The sequence below is a fragment of the Pogoniulus pusillus genome, chromosome Z, assembly GCF_015220805.1.
Source record: "Pogoniulus pusillus isolate bPogPus1 chromosome Z, bPogPus1.pri, whole genome shotgun sequence".
Lineage (NCBI taxonomy): Eukaryota > Metazoa > Chordata > Aves > Piciformes > Lybiidae > Pogoniulus > Pogoniulus pusillus.
The window spans coordinates 53012917-53032939 of NC_087309.1; the positions used below are offsets into that span (position 1 = coordinate 53012917).

The 20023-nt window shown below is 40.3% G+C and overlaps 1 protein-coding gene across 1 annotated transcript in view; it reads left to right on the forward strand.

Moving 5' to 3' along the window:
* ZNF366 (zinc finger protein 366) overlaps positions 1-7795 on the forward strand; it is a 42224-nt gene extending 34429 nt beyond the window's left edge. The window contains exons 5-6 of the mRNA XM_064140226.1: positions 2419-2593; positions 5109-7795. Of these exons, the coding sequence (XP_063996296.1) occupies positions 2419-2593; positions 5109-5641 (708 nt within the window). The 3' untranslated portion in view covers positions 5642-7795. The remainder of the gene's footprint in view (positions 1-2418; positions 2594-5108) is intronic.
* The last annotated feature ends 12228 nt before the right edge of the window (positions 7796-20023 follow it).

Here is a 20023-nt window from a genome sequence, read left to right on the forward strand (position 1 = left end):
TAGCCTCGACAGAAATAAATGTTCATACTACACTCATTTTTGTATTCCATACCTTAAAAAGATGTAAATTTGCATAATGTACACTAGCCTGTCAATTTTTCAACCTGTTTGGTGTTTTTTTCATTACCATTTTATCTAGAGAAATAAGGACCTCTTCATCAGACAGCAAAAGCTAGTGAGAACACAGCAGATACAAGCAGATAACCAGATGCTTTCTGCTGAAAAGTATTGCAGAGGTATCATGACTGACATTCACATAGCTAGAAAGATGTGGATATGCCACAGGTTATTCCCACAGCTGTCAACATATAATCAGCTGCTGTTATTCCTTGCAGGTTTTCTGTACTCTTGCCATTCAGTGAGAGTTTTTTAGTACATTCACTTCCCTGAATGTAAGTCATCTAGCATATTAGCTTTCTTTGAATGCAAAAAGTTCTCTTCCCTAAGTGGATGGATGACCCTTCTAATCAGATATCTTACTTTAAAAAATAAATAACATTTTCAGGGACTATTCCTTCTCCCACCTCCTCTGTCCTGGTGAACACTTTGCTGATAAATTTATTTACTAGAATGTTCAATTTAACAAAATCACAGAGAACCAATCACAGAGCTGAAACAATTTTTTAAATACAAAAATGAATGAATGTTTCCAGACTCTGTCTTTTCTGATTGCCTCAACCTCAGCTTTTATTTGAAAATAATACCCCTGATTTTTTTTGTAACAGTGAACTACTTCCATTTTCCCTTGAGAGATGGTTTAAAATGCAAAGGATTTTTCATTATTTCACTAAAGATCATTCCACTATCTATGTTTCATCTAGATATTCTAGGTGATGGCTTCATGAATTTGAACCAAAAAGTACCACAGCAAACCTGTACTACCAAAATTAATTGAATCAGAAGTCAGATTAGACCAAAAATTAGATAGATTTTCAGTAATTATTTGTTTCTGTAATTTTCTCCAAGGCGAGTAAACTCCTTGATGGAAATTTAACTTACTCAGCAATGGTGATTCTGAGTCATACAGTAATACAGATCAGTAAAAAAAAAAAAAATAAAATTAAAGTCTCATGATAAAACTATTTGTCTAAAGCCATTCAAAAGAAAAGAAAAGAAAAGAAAAGAAAAGAAAAGAAAAGAAAAGAAAAGAAAAGAAAAGAAAAGAAAAGAAAAGAGAAAAGAAAAGAAAAGAAAAGAAAAGAAAAGAAAAGAAAAGAAAAGAAAAGAAAAGAAAAGAAAAGAAAAGAAAAGAAAAGAAAAGAAAAGAAAAGAAAAGAAAAGAAAAGAAAAGAAAAGAAAAAAGAAAAGAAAAGAAAAGAAAAGAAAAGAAAAGAAAAGAAAAGAAAAGAAAAGAAAAGAAAAGAAAAGAAAAGAAAAGAAAAGAAAAGAAAAGAAAAGAAAAGAAAAGAAAAGAAAAGAAAAGAAAAGAAAAGAAAAGAAAAGAAAAGAGAAGAGAAAAGAAAAGAGGAGCTGGGGCAGAAACAAAACACAAAAGTTTGCAGAGGATGGAAATAGCCACTTGAATGTGAATAAAATTATAAATCCTGATAAGGAAAGACAAGAGGACAAGTAAGACTAAAAGCATGTCATATTGATGTCAAACTCTCATGTCTTGAGAATACATTTGATTTATAAGGGGCCACACTTTACAAAAAGAACCCATCTAGATAAACAATCACAATGAAAAAAAGCCCTTTTATTGTTTCATCAAAGACAGACTTCCACAATCAATAGCATGAGCTGACAGGAACAGGCTTCAGGGAAAGCTGAGTCATTCTTGTAGCCCCATGACTGTTTAAATTCCAGCTTACTCACCAGGGATGCCAAAACACAGAAATTAGCAAACAGAAGATAAAAGGATGAGAGAAAAATGGGGGAGCATAAAACAAAGGAAATAAAAGGAATTGGTTTTTCTAGCTTTAAGCAAAATGTGCAGCCATTTAATTTCCACCTAAGGAGAAGCAATATTCTGCTTGAATGTTTCACACAAACACGTCATTGGTTTTATTTTGTCTCTCCATGCCTACCTGATGTTTTTATTGACTAAAGGCTAGAATTACAAGCTACAAATTAAATGATTCACGAGGGCAGAAACTTGAATTTCAATCAAGTCGAGAAACTTCCAGGTTAGACAGTTGTGCCTCTCTCCTCCTTGCAACATTCCCCACTTTTTGAGGGTATTTGATTGTGTATCCTATACATCAAATTTGAATAATGGCAACAGTGCAGTAGGCCCTAGGTAGGTCAGGCTAAAATCCATATTCTTGTCTGTAGGATTTTTGCCTGTATATTTGAATAACAGATTGCAGCCAGAAGCTGCCAGGGCTCAAGTTGAGAAGAGTAGGCCCTATTCCCTTTTAAAATGTTCTTGGAAGTGCTCCTTTGAACTAATACTTTTCATTTTTACTGTTTTTACAGCTGTGTGGAAAGGAATTTAACAGAATGCATAATTTAATGGGACACATGCACTTGCACTCAGACAGCAAGCCTTTCAAGTGCCTCTACTGTCCCAGCAAGTTCACCTTGAAGGGGAACCTAACCAGGCACATGAAAGTCAAACACGGGGTCATGGAAAGAGGATTTAATTCTCAAGGTAATATTTTTCAGCAGGGATATTCTCCAAGAGATTTGAAGATACGTATCCATAAACCCAAAAGGGCATTGTACAACAGATTCACTGCTATTGGATGAGACTGAAGTGCATAAGCCTGGGAGGTTGCTATTAACTGTCAATATTACTCCAGTGCTACAGATCAGAGATCCCCAAAATAGCAACCCTTGTCTCAGAGACCTTTCTGACTCAGTTTGTGATGACACGGAGGCGCAGATCAGGATAGAGGAGTAGATGGAAACAAAATGAGATGGTATTCAAGACGACAGGGAAATATTACAGCACACTAAATAGCTGTCATCAAATGTTAGAGAGAATATGCTCAGTAGTGTGACAGCAGAGGATTTGTCAAGCCATAATAAATGTTGTTGTACTTAAAACCAGGACTTCCCATCCATGACTGTGAAAGGTTCAATATCTACAGCACTACAGAACCTCTTGCAGCATGAGGGTAATCCAAGACACAAATGAGAGTGAGTTGGTGGAGACTCAGCATTAGTGAGGCTGTAGCACATGTAGCTGGACAGAGGATTGGATGATTGGATGACATAATCTTCCTGCCTGAAGGTGTAATTTCATTATTTTTAATGTTACAGTTACAAGGGGCTGGATCCCCAGAGGCTGACAGAGAGCAGCCTAGCAGACACCGGCAAGCAGACCTTTTTTGCTCAGAACCATCTGAGCAAAAGGAGTTCATACCTTTTCCCTCATTTTGGAGTTAGACCAAAATTGCTAATTAATTCAAAGCTGAAAGAAGCAAAAGGCATAGAAGATTTCATGGGTCACTGCTTATTGCATTCTAGTTTGAAATGGGAATGGAAGCCTGAATGAGGTACCATGTGCAAGAGCTTTGGCTACTCTGTACCATGTTGATATAAATGATGTTAAGCAAAGATCATAAGATCAAATCCCAGTTTGCAAAGAAGAGTGAGAACAGGAGATGTCTATTTCTTGTATTTCATAATATATAGATTTTTGACTACCCAGTGCATCCTGCAAAGCATTTCTTACATCCCATTTAGCCCATACACTTCCCAAAGTCAGCCTTAGGTTGCCTACACATGCCAATGTTATCTAAAGAAGTGGGTGAACAAGGAAGGATTGTTTTTCGAGTTTGAGTATCCAAAACTTTACTGTTTGTTAAGACTTTCTGGACAAACAATTATTTAATGGGTAATATTTCTTAAAATCAAGCTTTTGGGTGGCCTAGCATGTCTGCCAAATACACACTCCAGTGTCATTTAGCTAAAAACTAGTGAAGGTAATGAAATAAACGGATCTTTTATCCTGTAGATCTTCTACCACACCATGCTAGTTACACAGTTACATATAATTGAACATAGCCTAAGAACTTTTCAGTGTACTGAGATTCCTCAGCCCTTGAAACTTACCAGACACAAGACAAATTGCAAAAGCTGCCACTTGCTCCTGAACCATTCTAACGGCCACAGCCTGCTGAGAGTTAGCAACTGTAGCTAACGAGGCTGCATAGGTGCTGGGGAAAAAAAAAAAAGAAAAAAAAAAAAAAAAAAAAAAAAAAAAAAAAAAAGGATTCAACCAACGAGGGGAAAATCCAAAACAAATCAAAACAAACTGCATAAAATAGTGGCTTTCATACATACTTGATACGGATGAAACCCTCATGCCAGCACTCTCGCTGTTCTTTTAAATAAAACGGTCACTTTTCTGTTAATTAAGATGAACTATGCCTTTAGACTCTGAATCTTCTTTGGTTCATCACTATGCTTAAAGATGCCTCCTGGGTAATGTCTTGATTTCCAGCAAGAGACAAGACACTGACAAATATTATGACAAATCAGAAACAAGACTAAGCTCAGGCTTAGGCTAGACTGGTAAAAAAAAAAAAAAAATCACCTTGAGCTTATAAAGATCTCTTGAATCTGAAGTTTACAGTGGCTTCTCAGTGGATGAAAGACAGAAAAAATCAAGGGGAGTGTAGGTCATTGACTGTTGAGGCTTGATTGGTGTTTTTTCTTATTTTTAAAGTAGGAACTTTGAACTAGAGTGTCCATAGAACAAGTATATTAACATGTTTTTATTCTCTTCCACTCTGAAAAAAAAAAATGCACAAAACCTGGGACTTTGATTATGGCTTGTGATGCTTTAGATCAAAGTTTTCATTTTTTTAAAAAATAGGAAGGAGGAAATGGGTAGGTTCACTGGCAAAAATAGTTTACAGGAGGCCAAGCCACTTCACTTTTATTCCTAGCTCCTTCATCAAGTGTTTGGCATGTACAGCACAATGTTTTGTGCATTCTGACCTAGCTGTGAAGTGGATACAATAGCACTTCTTTTAACAGCATCTCAAAGGAGATGTCATGAGATGTAAACAGAAAGTACTTGGGGATAGCTGAGTGAAAGACAAAAGTATGAAATTGAAAGCCATCTCATGTTTTATTTTTTAGCCAGATATCGTGTGGTAAAATTTCCCATATAGAAATTATTTCTTTTCTCCTCCCCTCAAAACTAATACAAGGTTTTGGAAGAGGAAGAATTGCTCTGTCCCAGACAAAAGCCTTGAGAAGTTTGGAACAGGAAGAGCCCTTTGATCTTTCTCAGAAGAGCCAAGGGAGGGGATTCTCATTTCATTCGGATGGTGAGACTGTCAAGGGAAGCTCATACCAGGAAGAGGAAGATAACAGCTATGAGGCAGAGCGGTACAGTCCTGACATGTATCTCCACAGTGACAACAAGCTGTATGTGGCTCAAGATCTGGCTCATGGCAAACCCGAGTGCGTGACAAAGGGCTTCAGAGAGTCCTACTGCAATGAGAAGGAAGAAGAGCTAAGTGAGGGACAACTGCAGGAGAGACTAGGAAGTTCAGACAAACAGGAGAGCCAAAGAGAGGGAGACCATGCAAACAACAAGCACCTCAGCATCAGATCCTTTGAAAAGGCCAGACTGGGCCACTCTCTTTCTGATTACTTGTATTTCAAGCACAGGAACAAGAACACGAAAGAATTGCTGGAAAGAAAAATGGAAAACCAAACAATGCTTATAGGCATTTAAAATGGACATTTGAAAACAGCTGGAAGATGGGAACCAGATAGCTGTTAGCACGAACTGTAATTTATCAAAGATTGGAATTTTGTAGTAGTCTTTAGACATAAACAAGCCAAAGTGATAAAAATAATTCAAGGTAAACCACATATATTAATGAACAAAGCAGTCCAAGGTCCTGCCATCAAGAAATGCAATAGATCATGAACAGTAATCCTTTCATACTTATTCATTTGATGCATAAGCAGACAATGCAGTGGGTACAGAAGTTTATTTTTCTGTATTGGAGTGATAGAGATTTACTCACAATTTTCTAGTTATCAGAAAGCAATATACTTTAGTATTGGTTTATTGTCTGACTAAACATATATGGACATTTCTAACCACAAGTCTCAAAAAAAAAATAACCTGAAAACAGTAAAAATATTTCACAGTATAAGCAAGTATACTATTAAACATAGTATGCATGGAGGCGCTGTCACTCTCAGAAATAACAGTCTCAATACTTTCCTTTACTGAAGTGTTAGTTCAGTCACTTACAATGAGAAATAAGAAACAAGAGCAAATACTAATGTCTTCTGAGATAGTGAAAGGCAGCTCTGTAAGGCTTTAAAAAAGACTGGAATTTATTACAGTCAGAGAAGCTCTTCCTCTGGCACAAGGGATATTCGTGCTTTGCTGTGTTTCAGTCAGTATGGGAGTTCTCAGCAGCTCTTCAAATGCAGTAGCATGGACTGTGGTCACACTTTGTTTAACGGACTCTTCAGTCCGATACACTTAATGAGCAGCAGCATGTAGCATTTGCAGGTCTTGCTCTAATTACACATAAAGCAATACAAGCAATTTAACTGAGAAAATTATGAATTTTGCCTTTTATCTCTCCAGTTCATCTTGGCTAGCAAGGACCATTTTAAAATACACAGATCTGATCAGATTTTAATTTAGAAGGTATGCTACAAATTAAATAGTGCTGTCCAACAGGGTAAGGAGTACCTCAGGAGGAAAACTAGCTCTGGATTTCCTCTTGTTGGAGTCAGAAATTACTCTTATCAACATGGTTTGACTTTCAAGCTCCAGGCCTTTCAAAATTCCACTTACATTGTGTTTGATGAGTAATTTCCAGTTTCTCATCCTCTGACTCCCATTCAATGGTAAGTTCATAACAAAGCTGTTAAAAGCACATTCAATTAAGTACATTCTATTGACTGTTTCACCAGGACCTTGATTCATGCTTCTTCAAGGCAGATGAGAAAAAAACCTATATGATCTTGTTGCTTACAAGGAAATAAAGATTTCATGTAATTTAATTAGCTATATTCTGGCATCACATCTCAAAAAGTTAAAATCCATATATATGGTACAACTTTCCCAAATATTACTACCTTCTTCACCTACCTGCCAGCTTCTTGATTTGAAATGCCTTGCTATCATGCTCAATATATAGCAAGTTATAGTTAAATATAGTCACATACTTATGGCTCACTAGGGCTAGAGTCATGTAGCTACAGCTCTCTGCCATTATAAGATGCCACTCACCTTACAGAACTAATGATTCTCACACCCACCAGTTAACCATTGTTCACAGGGCAGTTGCCCTTATTCATCATGTAAAACTGGAGTGTAGTCTGAGGCTGCAGAAGGGTGGTTTCATTTTTCAGGGTATAAACACAGAGCAATAAATACTTTGAATGAAGAGCAGAGATCCCCACCTCTATTTGAAGGTGGGCTGCAGGATACTTGGAGAAGAACTTTTTACAAAGGCATGTTAGTGACAGGATGAGGGGTAATGGCTTCAAAGTGGAAGAAGCTGGGTTTAGATTAGATATTAGGAAGAAAATTTTCTCTGCTAGGGTGGCGCGGCACTGGAACAGGTTGCTCAGAGAAGATGTGGATGTTTCAACCATGAAGTTGTTCAAAGCCAGGCTGGATGGGGCCTTGAGCAACCTGGACTCACAGGAGGTGTCCCTGCCTGCAGGAGGGGGATTGGAACTAAATCTACTAAGTCTGAACTAAAACCATTCTATGATTCTATGATCTGTGATGACTCTATGAAAAAGGTATTGATAAAATAAGCTGTATCTTATGGGTGACTCTTACAAATGTAATTAACTCCAGAGCTGATGTACATAATTTTTTTAAATAAAAAGGGGATATCAAATTGAAGTGGAATGTATGTCACTTCAGGCACAGAATTGAAATCAATGATGTCTTTCAAAATGAGGCACTTTTCACTGGTACATAGTCATGATTGTTCAGTGATGAACTGTTTTATCGTGCATGTTCAACTTCCTTGCTCTCAGGGCAAGATAACTCCTCTTGAGAAAGGAGTCAGCTTCATAAAATAAAAAGGGGATACCAAATCAAACTGGAATGTACATCACTTCAGGCATAGAATTGAAATTATGCTGTCTTTCAAAATGAGGTGCATTTCAGAGGTACATAGCCATGATTGTTTGGTGATGAACTGTTTTATCATATGCATTCAACTTCTTTCCTTGCATGGCAAGATAAATCCTCTTGGAAAAGGGGGTCAGCTTTAAAAAATAAAAAGGGGATACCAAATCAAAGTGGAATGTACATAACTTCAGGCATAGAATTGAAATAAATGCTGTCTTTCAAAATGAGGTGCATTTCAGAGTACATAGCCATGCTTGTTCAGTGATGAACTCTTTTATTGTGCATATTCAGCTTCCTTGCTTCCAGGGCAAGAGAACTTCTCTTGAAAAAGGAGTTAGCTTTATTTAAAGGAAGATGTTGTCAAGCAGAAGAATCAGAAAATTTTCATAGCAATGTGTGTAACTACTTTGTTATTTTTTTTTTAGATGAGAGGGGAAATTACAAGGTAGAAAGAATGTCAGCATGGTGTAGGAGATTGTCTCTTAGAAATGGAAACAAGTCCTTTGGTTATTTCTTGGCAATGTCTCATCTCTGCCAAACAAAAGCTCCTATTTAGTAACATACACAGCCAATAATCAGAAGTCACTGGCTCTTAGAAATGTCTCTCTCAAGGTGGTCTAGTTTCCAGCTGTGTATGATGCAAAATCAGTTCTCTCCACTTGTGCAGCCATATTAGTGCCTACGATAAGAAGAATATGCAAGAAATCAGGAGCCTAGTTGCAATTTCTGGAACAATGATCATGCAGATGAGTTAAATTAAGCAAGCCACTTCACTTCTGTGGTGGGTAAAGTAGAAAGGCATGCAGCCCTTCCACTGCAAAGCCCAGGTGTCTATGCTGGACAGTGTTACAGGACAAATAGAAAATCCTTATCAAGAAAGAAATAAGTGATCATCAACAGCACTCCCCATGCAAGTGGAGTAAAGGAAATATTTTAGCAGAGCTCAGCTGCCAGTGGCTAACATTACAACCACAAAAAAATGATGTATACTGGAAGTATACAATTCACAGTTCCTATGCAGACTTCATAATGCCAGATGTGTCCTTAGGAAAGGAAGTAACTGCAGAAGTCTGGGTTTTCTGTGTGATTAACCCAAACACTTTCAACTGCACTATCACTGCAGCCATTTGTCTACATCTACAATCCTGTTTCTCACTGGAGAAAAAGCAGCTGCCAGTCACACAAAGCTAGGCGGAAAAGAGGAGAGGTTCCAGAATGGCAATGCTGTTTGGGAATAATTTCTAATGTGAATCTCTTTTCTTGCATTCTTCCTAGAAAGCAGAGAACGTTCCATCACGATGATTTGAGCCTGTGCCAGTCACAGGCTGCCCAAGCTAATTCATGAACACCCAAGGCTAATTCATATTAGAATAATAAAGAACTCATCTAAAACTCTAAGTTACCAGTCAGAGAAATTGCAAACAAAACTATTACCGAAAGGAGACAGTGCCAAGTGACCCAGGCAAAGAGATTAAGAGATGACAGTCCTACCTACTGCAGAATAAAAAGCAGCTGGGTCTGACACTTGTTACAAAGACGTCCCAAGGGACAAATTAAAAGTGAAATAACAGCCTTCATTGTGAAAGCACCTTGCTTTTCAAAAGTAAGTTATTTTCACGCTATTTACATTGGCACTGCTTTGGGAACAGACAGTAACAGCCTCTGCTTCTTAACAGCTTTGAAACTGCTTTACAGACATTTGCTCTCTTAAGGAAGTTATTTCCCATTTCTAATTTTCAAGAGATTAGCTTCCTTGTTTTGCTTTGAACAGAGGCTCAGAAGTTTTGTAGACACATTGCCCATGTCCTGGACCTTGGAAGACACATTTTCTTTTGTCCCTCCTTCCTAGTCCATATCGATCTACTTTCTTCTTATGATGCTGTGAAAAATAATATTTTTTTTTAAAGTAGCAGATTTTGCTATTTGGGTTTCCAGCTTGTAATAACACATGAAATTTAAGTCCAGTCTGCACCACTTCCATATTAGATCATAAGCATATAGTTTCCTTACATTTTTACATAAAGCCTGACTTCATCCTATTGGAGCAGCAAATAGGAGTGGCCACAAACTTATGAAACTGAGATTCTTTTAAAACTCTTAGAAACTGAGATGCCTCAAGAAGCCATGCTGAGGAAAAGTAAACTGGCCACACTGTAATGAGCTTGGGCAAGTGAAATCATGTGCTCTGTTAGATTAGATGCCTTTCTGCTGTTAAGTGCAGCAAAAACAATTCCGCAAGACACTGTAGAGAACAAAGCAGGTGGAAGAAAAGTCAACCACTGGGTTACTAAAATCTGAGGGTGCAGAAATGCAACGTGTTTGCTGAGAAAGCCAAGTTGTAGGTAGCAGCTGAACAACATGTTTTGTCTGGCCATCGGGATTCAGCCATGCCCTTGTGCACCTGAGTACTCCTGGCTGCCAGGCAGTCTGTGAGAGCTAAACCAGGTGCTCTGTGTTCAGCATCTCAAAGGAAAAAAGCAACTCTATGATAGTATTACAATAGAAATTTACCCATGCTTTGCTGTATAAAACAAGTTACTGGAAAGACCAAGTAATAATACTGCACTCAACTTTTCAGAGCTTTGTGTTGGTCTGGTAGCTCTTCCGATTTCTTGCCTCGTATGGTGCTGCTGGACGCTGCTTTTATGTGTGTACAGCTAAATAATATGAGTTGCTATACTTATTATTCCAAGAAGTTGTTAATAGTTATTAACAGCTTTGAAAGTAAGTATTTTCTGCTTAGCTGAGTAAGAGGTAACAGAGCTAACATTTTTTTTGCTCCTAACACATCTAGCAAATAATGTGGTGTATTTTTTTTTTTCACATAAAACATTGGCTTCTTATCTAAATCTCCAACTCAAAAAAGAAAAAAAGACCAGCTATTTGTGAATATTTAGTTTCTGGCTTTCTATCTCCATAGTAAAGGTGTGCATGATGTACTGTATTAAAGCAAATAAATACACACTGGTGAATCTGCTGTACTTTGTATTGAAATAGATCTGGAGTTCTTTACACTCTAGATATTTTATAGAGTAAATGCATGGGACTAGTCTGACAAGGTCATACTTCATTCAGAGCTACTGGAGAGTGGTTCTTGTAAAGGGAAACCTCAATCAGTGGTGGAGAACTAGCTAGAAGACCTGTGAGGCAGATGGATTATTTTATTATTACAGGCTGCAGGGAAGACATAATGAATGCCCCAGAATGACTGTGGTCTTTATTAACTTGGCCTCAGAGAAATTTTTTAAAAGGAAGATATAATCTTTACCTTAAAGATGTTTCAAAGATCTGCATCATGTAAAAAGAGGAAAAAAAGAGACGTGTTATAAAGTTGAAGTTAAAAGAGTAGGAGTAACTATAACGAGTAGGAGGAACTATAACTTAAGGAAGAAGCAAAAGATTCTGCACTCAGATGCTCAAGGTTTCTTTTGGTAATGGAAAGCCTGTATTTAAAGTAATGAGCAGATTCTTGGATCTGTTAGTTTTAGTGAGACCCTGATATTATTGGCATCATCAGACTTCACAGACTATTTTAAGCTGGCTTTGAACATAGAGAGAAAACAGTTGGAATGTCAAAATGCAATAAGCAATTTTTTAACAATAAAGACATTAATTTTCTATTCCTCAGAGATATACACCTTAAAAAGTACAAAAAGTCATAAAACCACTAGAAATGCATGTAAGAGGGTAAATGAAACAGAACTAAGCCTTTTTACCTGTTTTCTCATTTTCCTCACTGCCCCTTCTGTTTTCATGGCAAGTAAAAAGCACTATGAAGATAGCAGATTACCTCTACATCAGAAGGAGGAGAGGTGTTGGGAAATGACCCAGTTCATTCCTATGTGGCTCAGTATCAGTGAGCCGCAAAAATATAGCAAAAAATGTTATGTTTGGCCCTGCTCACAAATATTTCCATTTTTATGAGTGAGATATATTCACTAATGTCTTCAAACAAGCAGAAATGAACTATAAGAGAAAGAGAAGCTCTTAGATTTTCCCAGGGAGCTTTTCTGTGCCTGTGGTGAAATGGACAAAGGCCCAGTAGGCTTAAACTATTTTCATGGAGACAGCCAAGTTAATAGCAATGATACGACAAAAAATTGGTGAATCATTAAAAGGAGAATCAGTCCTAGTTAGGTTAAAATGGTATAGGATATCTCTGAGAAGAGCAAGTTATTGTCAAGATACAGTGTATTAGACTTCAAACACAAGAAATTCCTAGTTTAAGCAGCAAGGCTGCATAGAAAACCTCTTGCCAAATCTGTCCCATTTGTACAGTTTATGGCTTGTACAGTGAGACACAGCTAAATGTGTTTGCCCACTGGTTCATGATACAAAAATCTGATCTAAAACCACATGCTGGGTGTCAGTCATTTCAGCACTCATAAATGATGAAACACAAAACAGAGATCAGTGCTAGTGCTTTCCAGATACGATATGACGGTGTGTTGGATCACACAGCATAAATTTCCCTAGTGATTAGCCTGAAATCAAAGTATGGCTGAACAGAGAACAGCCACTTTGTGGGAAAACCTTCTGGTGTTCTATTGTTCTGTTTACCCTGTTTGAAGAAGCACTGTGTATCCAATTCAAATGCATTAATTATTTCGTTTGGATGGAGCCAGAAACCTTTTCCATTTCATCAAATTATCTCGATTGAAAATATGTCATACTGTGAGCATTTTTGCTCATCAGACCTCTGTAAATTTACATCAGTAGAGAATATTAGACTGCTTTTTTCAGAGCTGTGATTGTCTGTACTGTACTTGTTTTTTTTTTCAGTGCTTAAGTACCCTCACCATTATCAGTGGGAAATTGTTAACGAATAAGTCATGATTGAGACGCTGTGGTGGAGGGGCAGCAGCCCCAAAACTGAGGCTTACCTATGCCTCTACATGCCCAGACATGTTCTTCTGCCAGGACCCACGAGGCAGTAAACAAATGGTGTAACCCACACACACCCAGCCCATGTGCCCCTGGGGTCCACCCAGGTAATCCCCTATTGGTAGGGTCCAGGCATGTCTCTACTGCCTACTGGGGCAAGGTTTGGCTTATGGCCAACCTGACTGGTCATTTTAGATGTCCAACGAGCCACGAATCTCGGCCCAGAGCCTATAAAGAGGGGTGCACAGCAGCACCACGTGGTCAGACCATTCAGACGGTCCAGAGGTTCAAACCATTCGGAAGCTTAGAGCATTTATACTCCGCTCTGATCCACAGCAGCACCCTGCTGCCCTGACCCCCTGACCCTGCTTGCATGGCCTAGACACAGGATCAGGCCTGACTCACTTGCAAGCATTACAGAGGCTCAGACCTCATGCATTGATCTCAAGGTGCAGTCAAGCTACCTGCGAATCCTCTGAGAAGCAGAGCACATTCATGCCTGCACCATACATATATGGGGAGCCGAGAGACTCCCTGCCTAAGCCTAGAGCTATCTTGATTCATCTATGGAGCTCGTCTCCATGCAGCACGCTGTAGACCCTGCTAGCCCAGCATAAATACTTGCCAGTTATTCTGTAACTCTGGAAAGACCCAGAGCCAGCAGACCCCTTTCCAGATGGTCTGCAACCTGCAAACACAGCCTGCTAGCTGTGAGACCGTGTCAGAAGCTGCATGGACAAATCCTTCTCCTGCATCGGGAAATTCCTGCCAGCTGATCATCCCTGGACACACACAGCATCCAGAAGCCACAGCTCCGAGGCAGAGATCACCTCAGGAGAGAAGGTCAGAGAAAACTCAATTTACCCCAGAGACTGGGAACTTTATCATCACTTGCAAGCCAGGACAGATTCCAGCTCACCAAGATCCCAATACTGGGCACACGCTGAGACAGATTCCCGGGAGGGTGATTAATGATTAATACTCAAGAGCAGCACACCTAATAAGCTTTAAACCTTTGTATTATAAGTTATCTCTATCTGAAGAGCACACACAGTTTCAGCCCTTGCTGGGCAGACACTAGAGTTGTTAAGAGCATTAAGCCTAAGAAATCTTTCTCTCTGTTAATAATTGTTAATAATTTGATATTTTCATTTAATAACCAATCCCTGTAAATATATATCCCAAAGCTATTTTCATAAACTTGCATAAGAACCTGATTTCATACTGGCTGGGGGTAGTATACATTTGTAAATATTAATTTTTATAAATAATTTTATAAAAAATCAAAACCTCCTCAAATTAATTTCTCACCTCCCCCTAACAGGGGAGGAATAGAGTAAACCCCTCCACAACAGATGCTAAAAGGTGGGGTGCAGTAAAATGAGAATGGAGTTACATGAAAACAAAGAAGTCGTTTATACACTGTGGAAAGCTATTATAAATTAGCAGAGGGGCGAACAGATTAAAGACAACAGACAAAGTGTCACAGAACTGTCGTACAAAGATATAGTTTAGCAAGATAATTGGCAGATACAAACCCAGGAAAATGTTTATCACTACAGAAGGATGTCTTGCTAGGGAATTCTATAGCTTGCTAAATTCTTTATGGATTTTGCCATTCTCCTCTGCAAGCTAAAGAACTTTCATAGAAACGCTAACTCTTGATCATTTCATTTCATAGGCCAGGATGATGTTTTAAAAAGCAGTACATAGAGTGTTGGTACAGTACACAGAATCAAACCTCCAAACGTGTCCAGCCAGCCACGTACATACAACGAAAAGCAACAACAATGATGAAATCTTGGTGTGATAAAAATTGCACTAAAACTACAATAGGGCTGTGCCTAGTACAGCCTGCTTCAGATATTTATGAGAGCAGCACCAAGACCAGACAGACCCAAGGCGGTATAGGTTTGATAAAGACAGACATGTGACCTTGCTGTCCCCTAATGAGAGTTTTTTTAAGCTGGGCTAAACTACATTGCAAGTACTACAATAATTGTTTGAGATGGATTTCACAGGATCAGTTAGTTCAATGTTAATGTCACTCTGAAATGTGTTCTATGTGAATGTCTGGGGTTATTTGTGATAGCAGTAGAACATACATGTTTGTTGCTATCACTCTGTGGGAGGCAACCATCTCAGAGCCAGGCAGCAGAATGGATCAGAGGAGAGGGTTGTGCTAGAGTCACTGGCTCCAGTGCAGTCAGTCCATTTTAACTGCATTATCCTTAAGCAAACCTGGCTAATTGCATGCTGAAGGGGATGAGTTGTGCTTGTGCACTCTGTTTCACCCACTCTTCCATACAGGCAGCTGTAGGATAAATACATTTTCAATAGTCTCACCCATCTTTGTGGGTGACATGGAGTGGCACTAAGTGTACCCTCAGCAAGCTTGTTGATGATCCCAAGCTGTGTGGTGCAGCAGACACACTGCAGGGCAGGGATGCCATCCAGAGGGACCTGGACAGGCTGGAGAGGTGGGCACAAGCCAACCTCATGAGGTTCAACAAGACCAAGTGCAAGGTCCTGCAGCTGGGGCAAGGCAATGCCAAGCACAAATACAGGCTGGGCAGTGACTGTCTGGGGAGCAGCCCTGAGAAGAGGGACTTGGGAATGCTGGTGGACGAGAGGCTCAGTATGAGCCATGAGCCAGCAGTGTGCACTTGCAGCCCAGAAAGCAAACCAGAGCCTGGGCTGCATCGGGAGAAGTGTGGCCAGCAGGTCGAGGGAGGTGATTCTCCCCCTCTACTCCACTCTGCTGAGACCCCATCTGGAGTACTGCATCCAGTTCTGGAGCCCCCATTACAAGAGGGATGTAGAGGTGGTGGAGCATGTCCAGGGAAGGGCCACGAGGTTGATCAGAGGGCTGGAGAAGCTCTGCTATGGGGACAGACTGAGGGAGTTGGGGCTGTTCAAGTCTGGAGAAGAGAAGGCTCCAAGGTGACCTTATTGTGGCCTTTCAGTATCTGAAGTGGGCTTACAAAAAGGCTGGGGAAGGACTTTTTAGGCTATCAGGTAGCGACAGGACTAGGGGGAATGGAGCAAAGCTGGAGGTGAGGAGGTTCAGACTGGACATGAGGAGGAAGTTGTTCAGCATGAGAGTGGTGAGAGCCTGGAATGGGTTGCCCCAGGAGGAGGTTGAGGCCCAATCCCTGGAGGTGTTTAAAGCCAGGCTGGATGGGGCTGTGGTCAGCCTGATCCAGGCTAGGGTGTCCCTGCCCATGGCAGGGGGTTGGAACTGGCTGATCATTGTGGTCCTTTCCAACCCTGACTGATTCTATGATTCTATGATTTTACTAACGAAGATCTGATGAGGGCATCCAATAATGCACATTCTTTTGTTACTGAATTCAGGTGGTCCTTCTACTTGAGTTGTACTAGCAGATGCAACTCCTACACAGCATGATACCACCCAGACACTCACACTCTGTTGGATGATGTAGGGACTTTTAATTTCCACTGCCCCAGTGTTATGCTAAAGGCAGGGTTGTTTGCCCTGTGTGCAACATGTCAACATACAACCCTAGAACAGGTATTTTATTTATTTCACACTTTCACAAAGATGGATGTCAGGCAGTAGCTCCACAAAGCCAGCACAGCATTACCTCAAACAACAGCAGTCTATATAACATACAGTACAAAAATAACAAAGACATTATATATTATTTGTTATATGGTTTTTCATCACACAAATCTTTGTGTAAGTGCTCCATCAATTACCTGATTCATCACATCTGGCCTCCTCAATTCAAGAGAGATGTTGAGGTGCTAGAACCTGTCCAGAGAAGGGCAACGAAGCTGGTGAGGGGCCTGGAACACAAATCCTATGAGAAGAGGCTGAGGGAGCTGGGGGTGTTTAGTCTGGAGAAGAGGAGGCTCAGGGGTGATCTTATTGCTGTCTACAACTACCTGAAGGGGCATTGTAGCCAGGTGGGGGTTGGTCTCTTCTCCCAGGTAACCAGCAATAGAACAAGGGGACACAGTCTCAAGTTGTGCCAGGAGCAGATACAGGCTGGATGTTAGGAGGAAGTTCTTCCCAGAGAGAGTGATTGGCATTGGAATGGGCTGCCCAGGGAGGTGGTGGAGTTGCTGTCCCTGGAGGTGTTCAAGAGAAGCCTGGATGAGACACTTGTTGCCATGGTCTAGTTGACTGGCTAGGACTGGGTGCTAGGTTGGACTGGATGATCTTGGAGGTCTCTTCCAACCTGGTTGATTGATTCTATGATATCATTACTTAATATATTATAGTTAGGTTGTTCTACATTTATATACTTATTCTCCTCCTAGAAGTGCATGTTGCAGTATTACAATCACCACAGGTCATACAGGGGATTCCTTAATGTTTTGGTCTTCGTTTGAATTTGTCCTTAGTTTGTCTAAGGATGCCATAACAAGGCATTATCTACGTAAGTTGACACAATCTTCCTGTTTTTAGATACTGCTTTTTATTACTGTGTCTCATTTCTGATTACTCTAACCTTTAAATCCATCCCATCCTTTAGTCTTAAGGGCCTTCTATTCTTATTATCCTGGTTTCAGGTCAGTTCACTATAATCTTCTTCAGTCTGAATGTTTTTAACTCTATCCTGGTATCTCCAGTGGACTCACTGAGAGAGTCTAAGAATGTCACAGAGAGTTTGCTTTGCTTTCTCAGTTTCTTACAACTACAGGCCTCCAGATTTATGTTCCTAGGGCTTTATTTCTGCATTGAGGGGCTTTCTCATAAAAGAAATGTTTGTGTGGATCCTATGTAACACATAGTGAGGAAAGAAAGCACAAGTGTGTTCATTTTTGTCAGATGGTGGCAAACTGCAAACTGTATTTACTCATGCTTCTGCTTTTTTTATTTTTCATTTTTACACAATGTTTCCTCTTTTTCTTTTTTTCTGACCTCCTCTTCAGGCCCCTGGTGCACAGATCACTGATCACCTTCTTACAGGGAAAGTCTACTCAGCATCTTAGGTCTGCTTTTTTGTTTTTACGGGGCAGCACATTGGGCCTGAGAGACAGAACAGCAGCTGATTCATCCACCAGCAGTGACAGTACCAACTTGAGCTATGCTGGGCACACATACACAGACCAGCATAATCCACTGCAAAAATAAATGGAAAATGGCTTTGGCTGTCCATTGAGTCTGCTGTCTGATACTTAGAATTTCAACTCATTAACTGAGGAAGGGATGTACCTAAAACAGGTGCCACTAGACCTTTCAACTTTGAATGCCTGACCAGCTGCCAGCTAGCTATTTACAACAGAAGGTAAAACAAAGATTTCTGACAACCAAACTTCCTTTGCTTTTTCTTCCACCTCCCAAAGCTGATCAGAAAATAATCCTGTGCTAGTGTCTGGCTAGACAGCATTATCCTGGTGAAGTGAAAACCTGACCCAGTTTGACTTGACTGTTCAATTTTGAATGGCACTCAGCCAACTTGCTACCAGTGGGTTATTCATGCTGCAATAGGAAGCAATCTTCCTGACATGCAAACTTCCTTCTTCTTCTGCCTGAGCAGTAGTACAGGCAGTCAAAGATGCTGAGTTAGATAAAGAACAATTTGACCCTGTAAAGATATGGATCTTGAACCAAGGCTATACTTCAGCTTCATTGTACTATCCAGAAGCAAAAAATACCATTACCCTTGGCAAATCCTGGAAAGGCAGAAACTTATTCATGCTGTTACAGTTCCTGTATCAGTACTTGCCCATATTCAGATGCAAGTATGTTATCTAGAAATCCTTGGTAAATAAAATAGGCAATGTGACATTTAAAGAATGCTGTAAAGAATGCTCATATACTAGAAAGAACACCACTATCTGCAGGTTAAACTGGTTATATTGCATCACTTTCTTCCTCTCCTGTTCCATCATCACGGAAAATTTTAATTCTATTGAAAACCAAACCAAACAAACAAGGCTAGATAGAATCATAGAATCAACCAGGTTGGAAGAGACCTCCAAGATTATCCAGTCCAATCTAGCACCCAGCCCTATCCAGTCAACTAGACCATGGCAACATGTGTCTCATCCAGGCTTCTCTTGAACACCTCCAGGGACAGCAACTCCACCACCTCCCTGGGCAGCCCATTCCAATAGCAAATCACTCTCTCTGGCAAGAACTTCCTCCGAACATCCACCTTATACCTCCCTTTGCACAACTTGAGACTGTGTCCCCTTGTTATATTGCTGGTTTTCTGGGAGAAGAGGCCAACCCCCACCTGGCTACAGCCTCCCTTCAGGTAGTTGCAGACAGCAATGAGGTCACCCCTGAGCCTCCTCTTCTCCAGGCTAAACACCCCCAGCTCCCTCGGCCTCTCCTCATAGGGTTTGTGTTCCAGGCCCTTCACCAGCTTTGTTGCCCTTCTCTGGACACCTTCCAGCACCTCAACATCTCTCTTGAATTGAGGGGCCCAGAACTGGACACAGCACTCAAGGTGTGGCCTGACCAGTGCTGAGTACAGGGGCAGAATAACCTCCCTTGTCCTACTGGCCACACTGTTCCTGATGCAGGCCAGGATGCCATTTGCTCTCTTGGCCTCCTGGGCACACTGCTGGCTCATCTTCAGCCTACTACCTACCAGTACCCCCAGGTCCCTTTCCTCCTGGCTGCTCTCCAGCCACTCAATCCCCAGCCTATAGTGCTGCTTGGGGGTTGTTGTGGCCAAAGTGCAGAACCTTGCACTTGGCCTTGTTAAATCTCATCCCAATGGCCTCTGTGTATAATGAGTTTCATTAATCTGATCGCTTAAGCTGGTGAAGAATATTCTTCCTGCAAGACAGCAAGTTAGAATAACTATTTGTCACATCTAAGAACAACAAGGCATCAATATAAGACTTGTGTTTTAACAACGCTCTTCTTAGCTCCTTTTCTGAAGAGGAAAGAGAGGCTTGGAATAGCAGGAGAGAAGAAATGGGTAGACTGTATTTTAGTTCTCAATTAATTGAAGCAAAGATATTCTGTTACTCCTCATACCCTCACACTCTCATGATTTTTACTCATTCAGTTTGTTACACCATGTACCATGTGTGTAGCTGTGGGACTAGTTTACACTTCATTCCTGACAGCAAGCTGGTTGACATTGGAGATCCACCATGGTGTTCAGCTGAGTAACT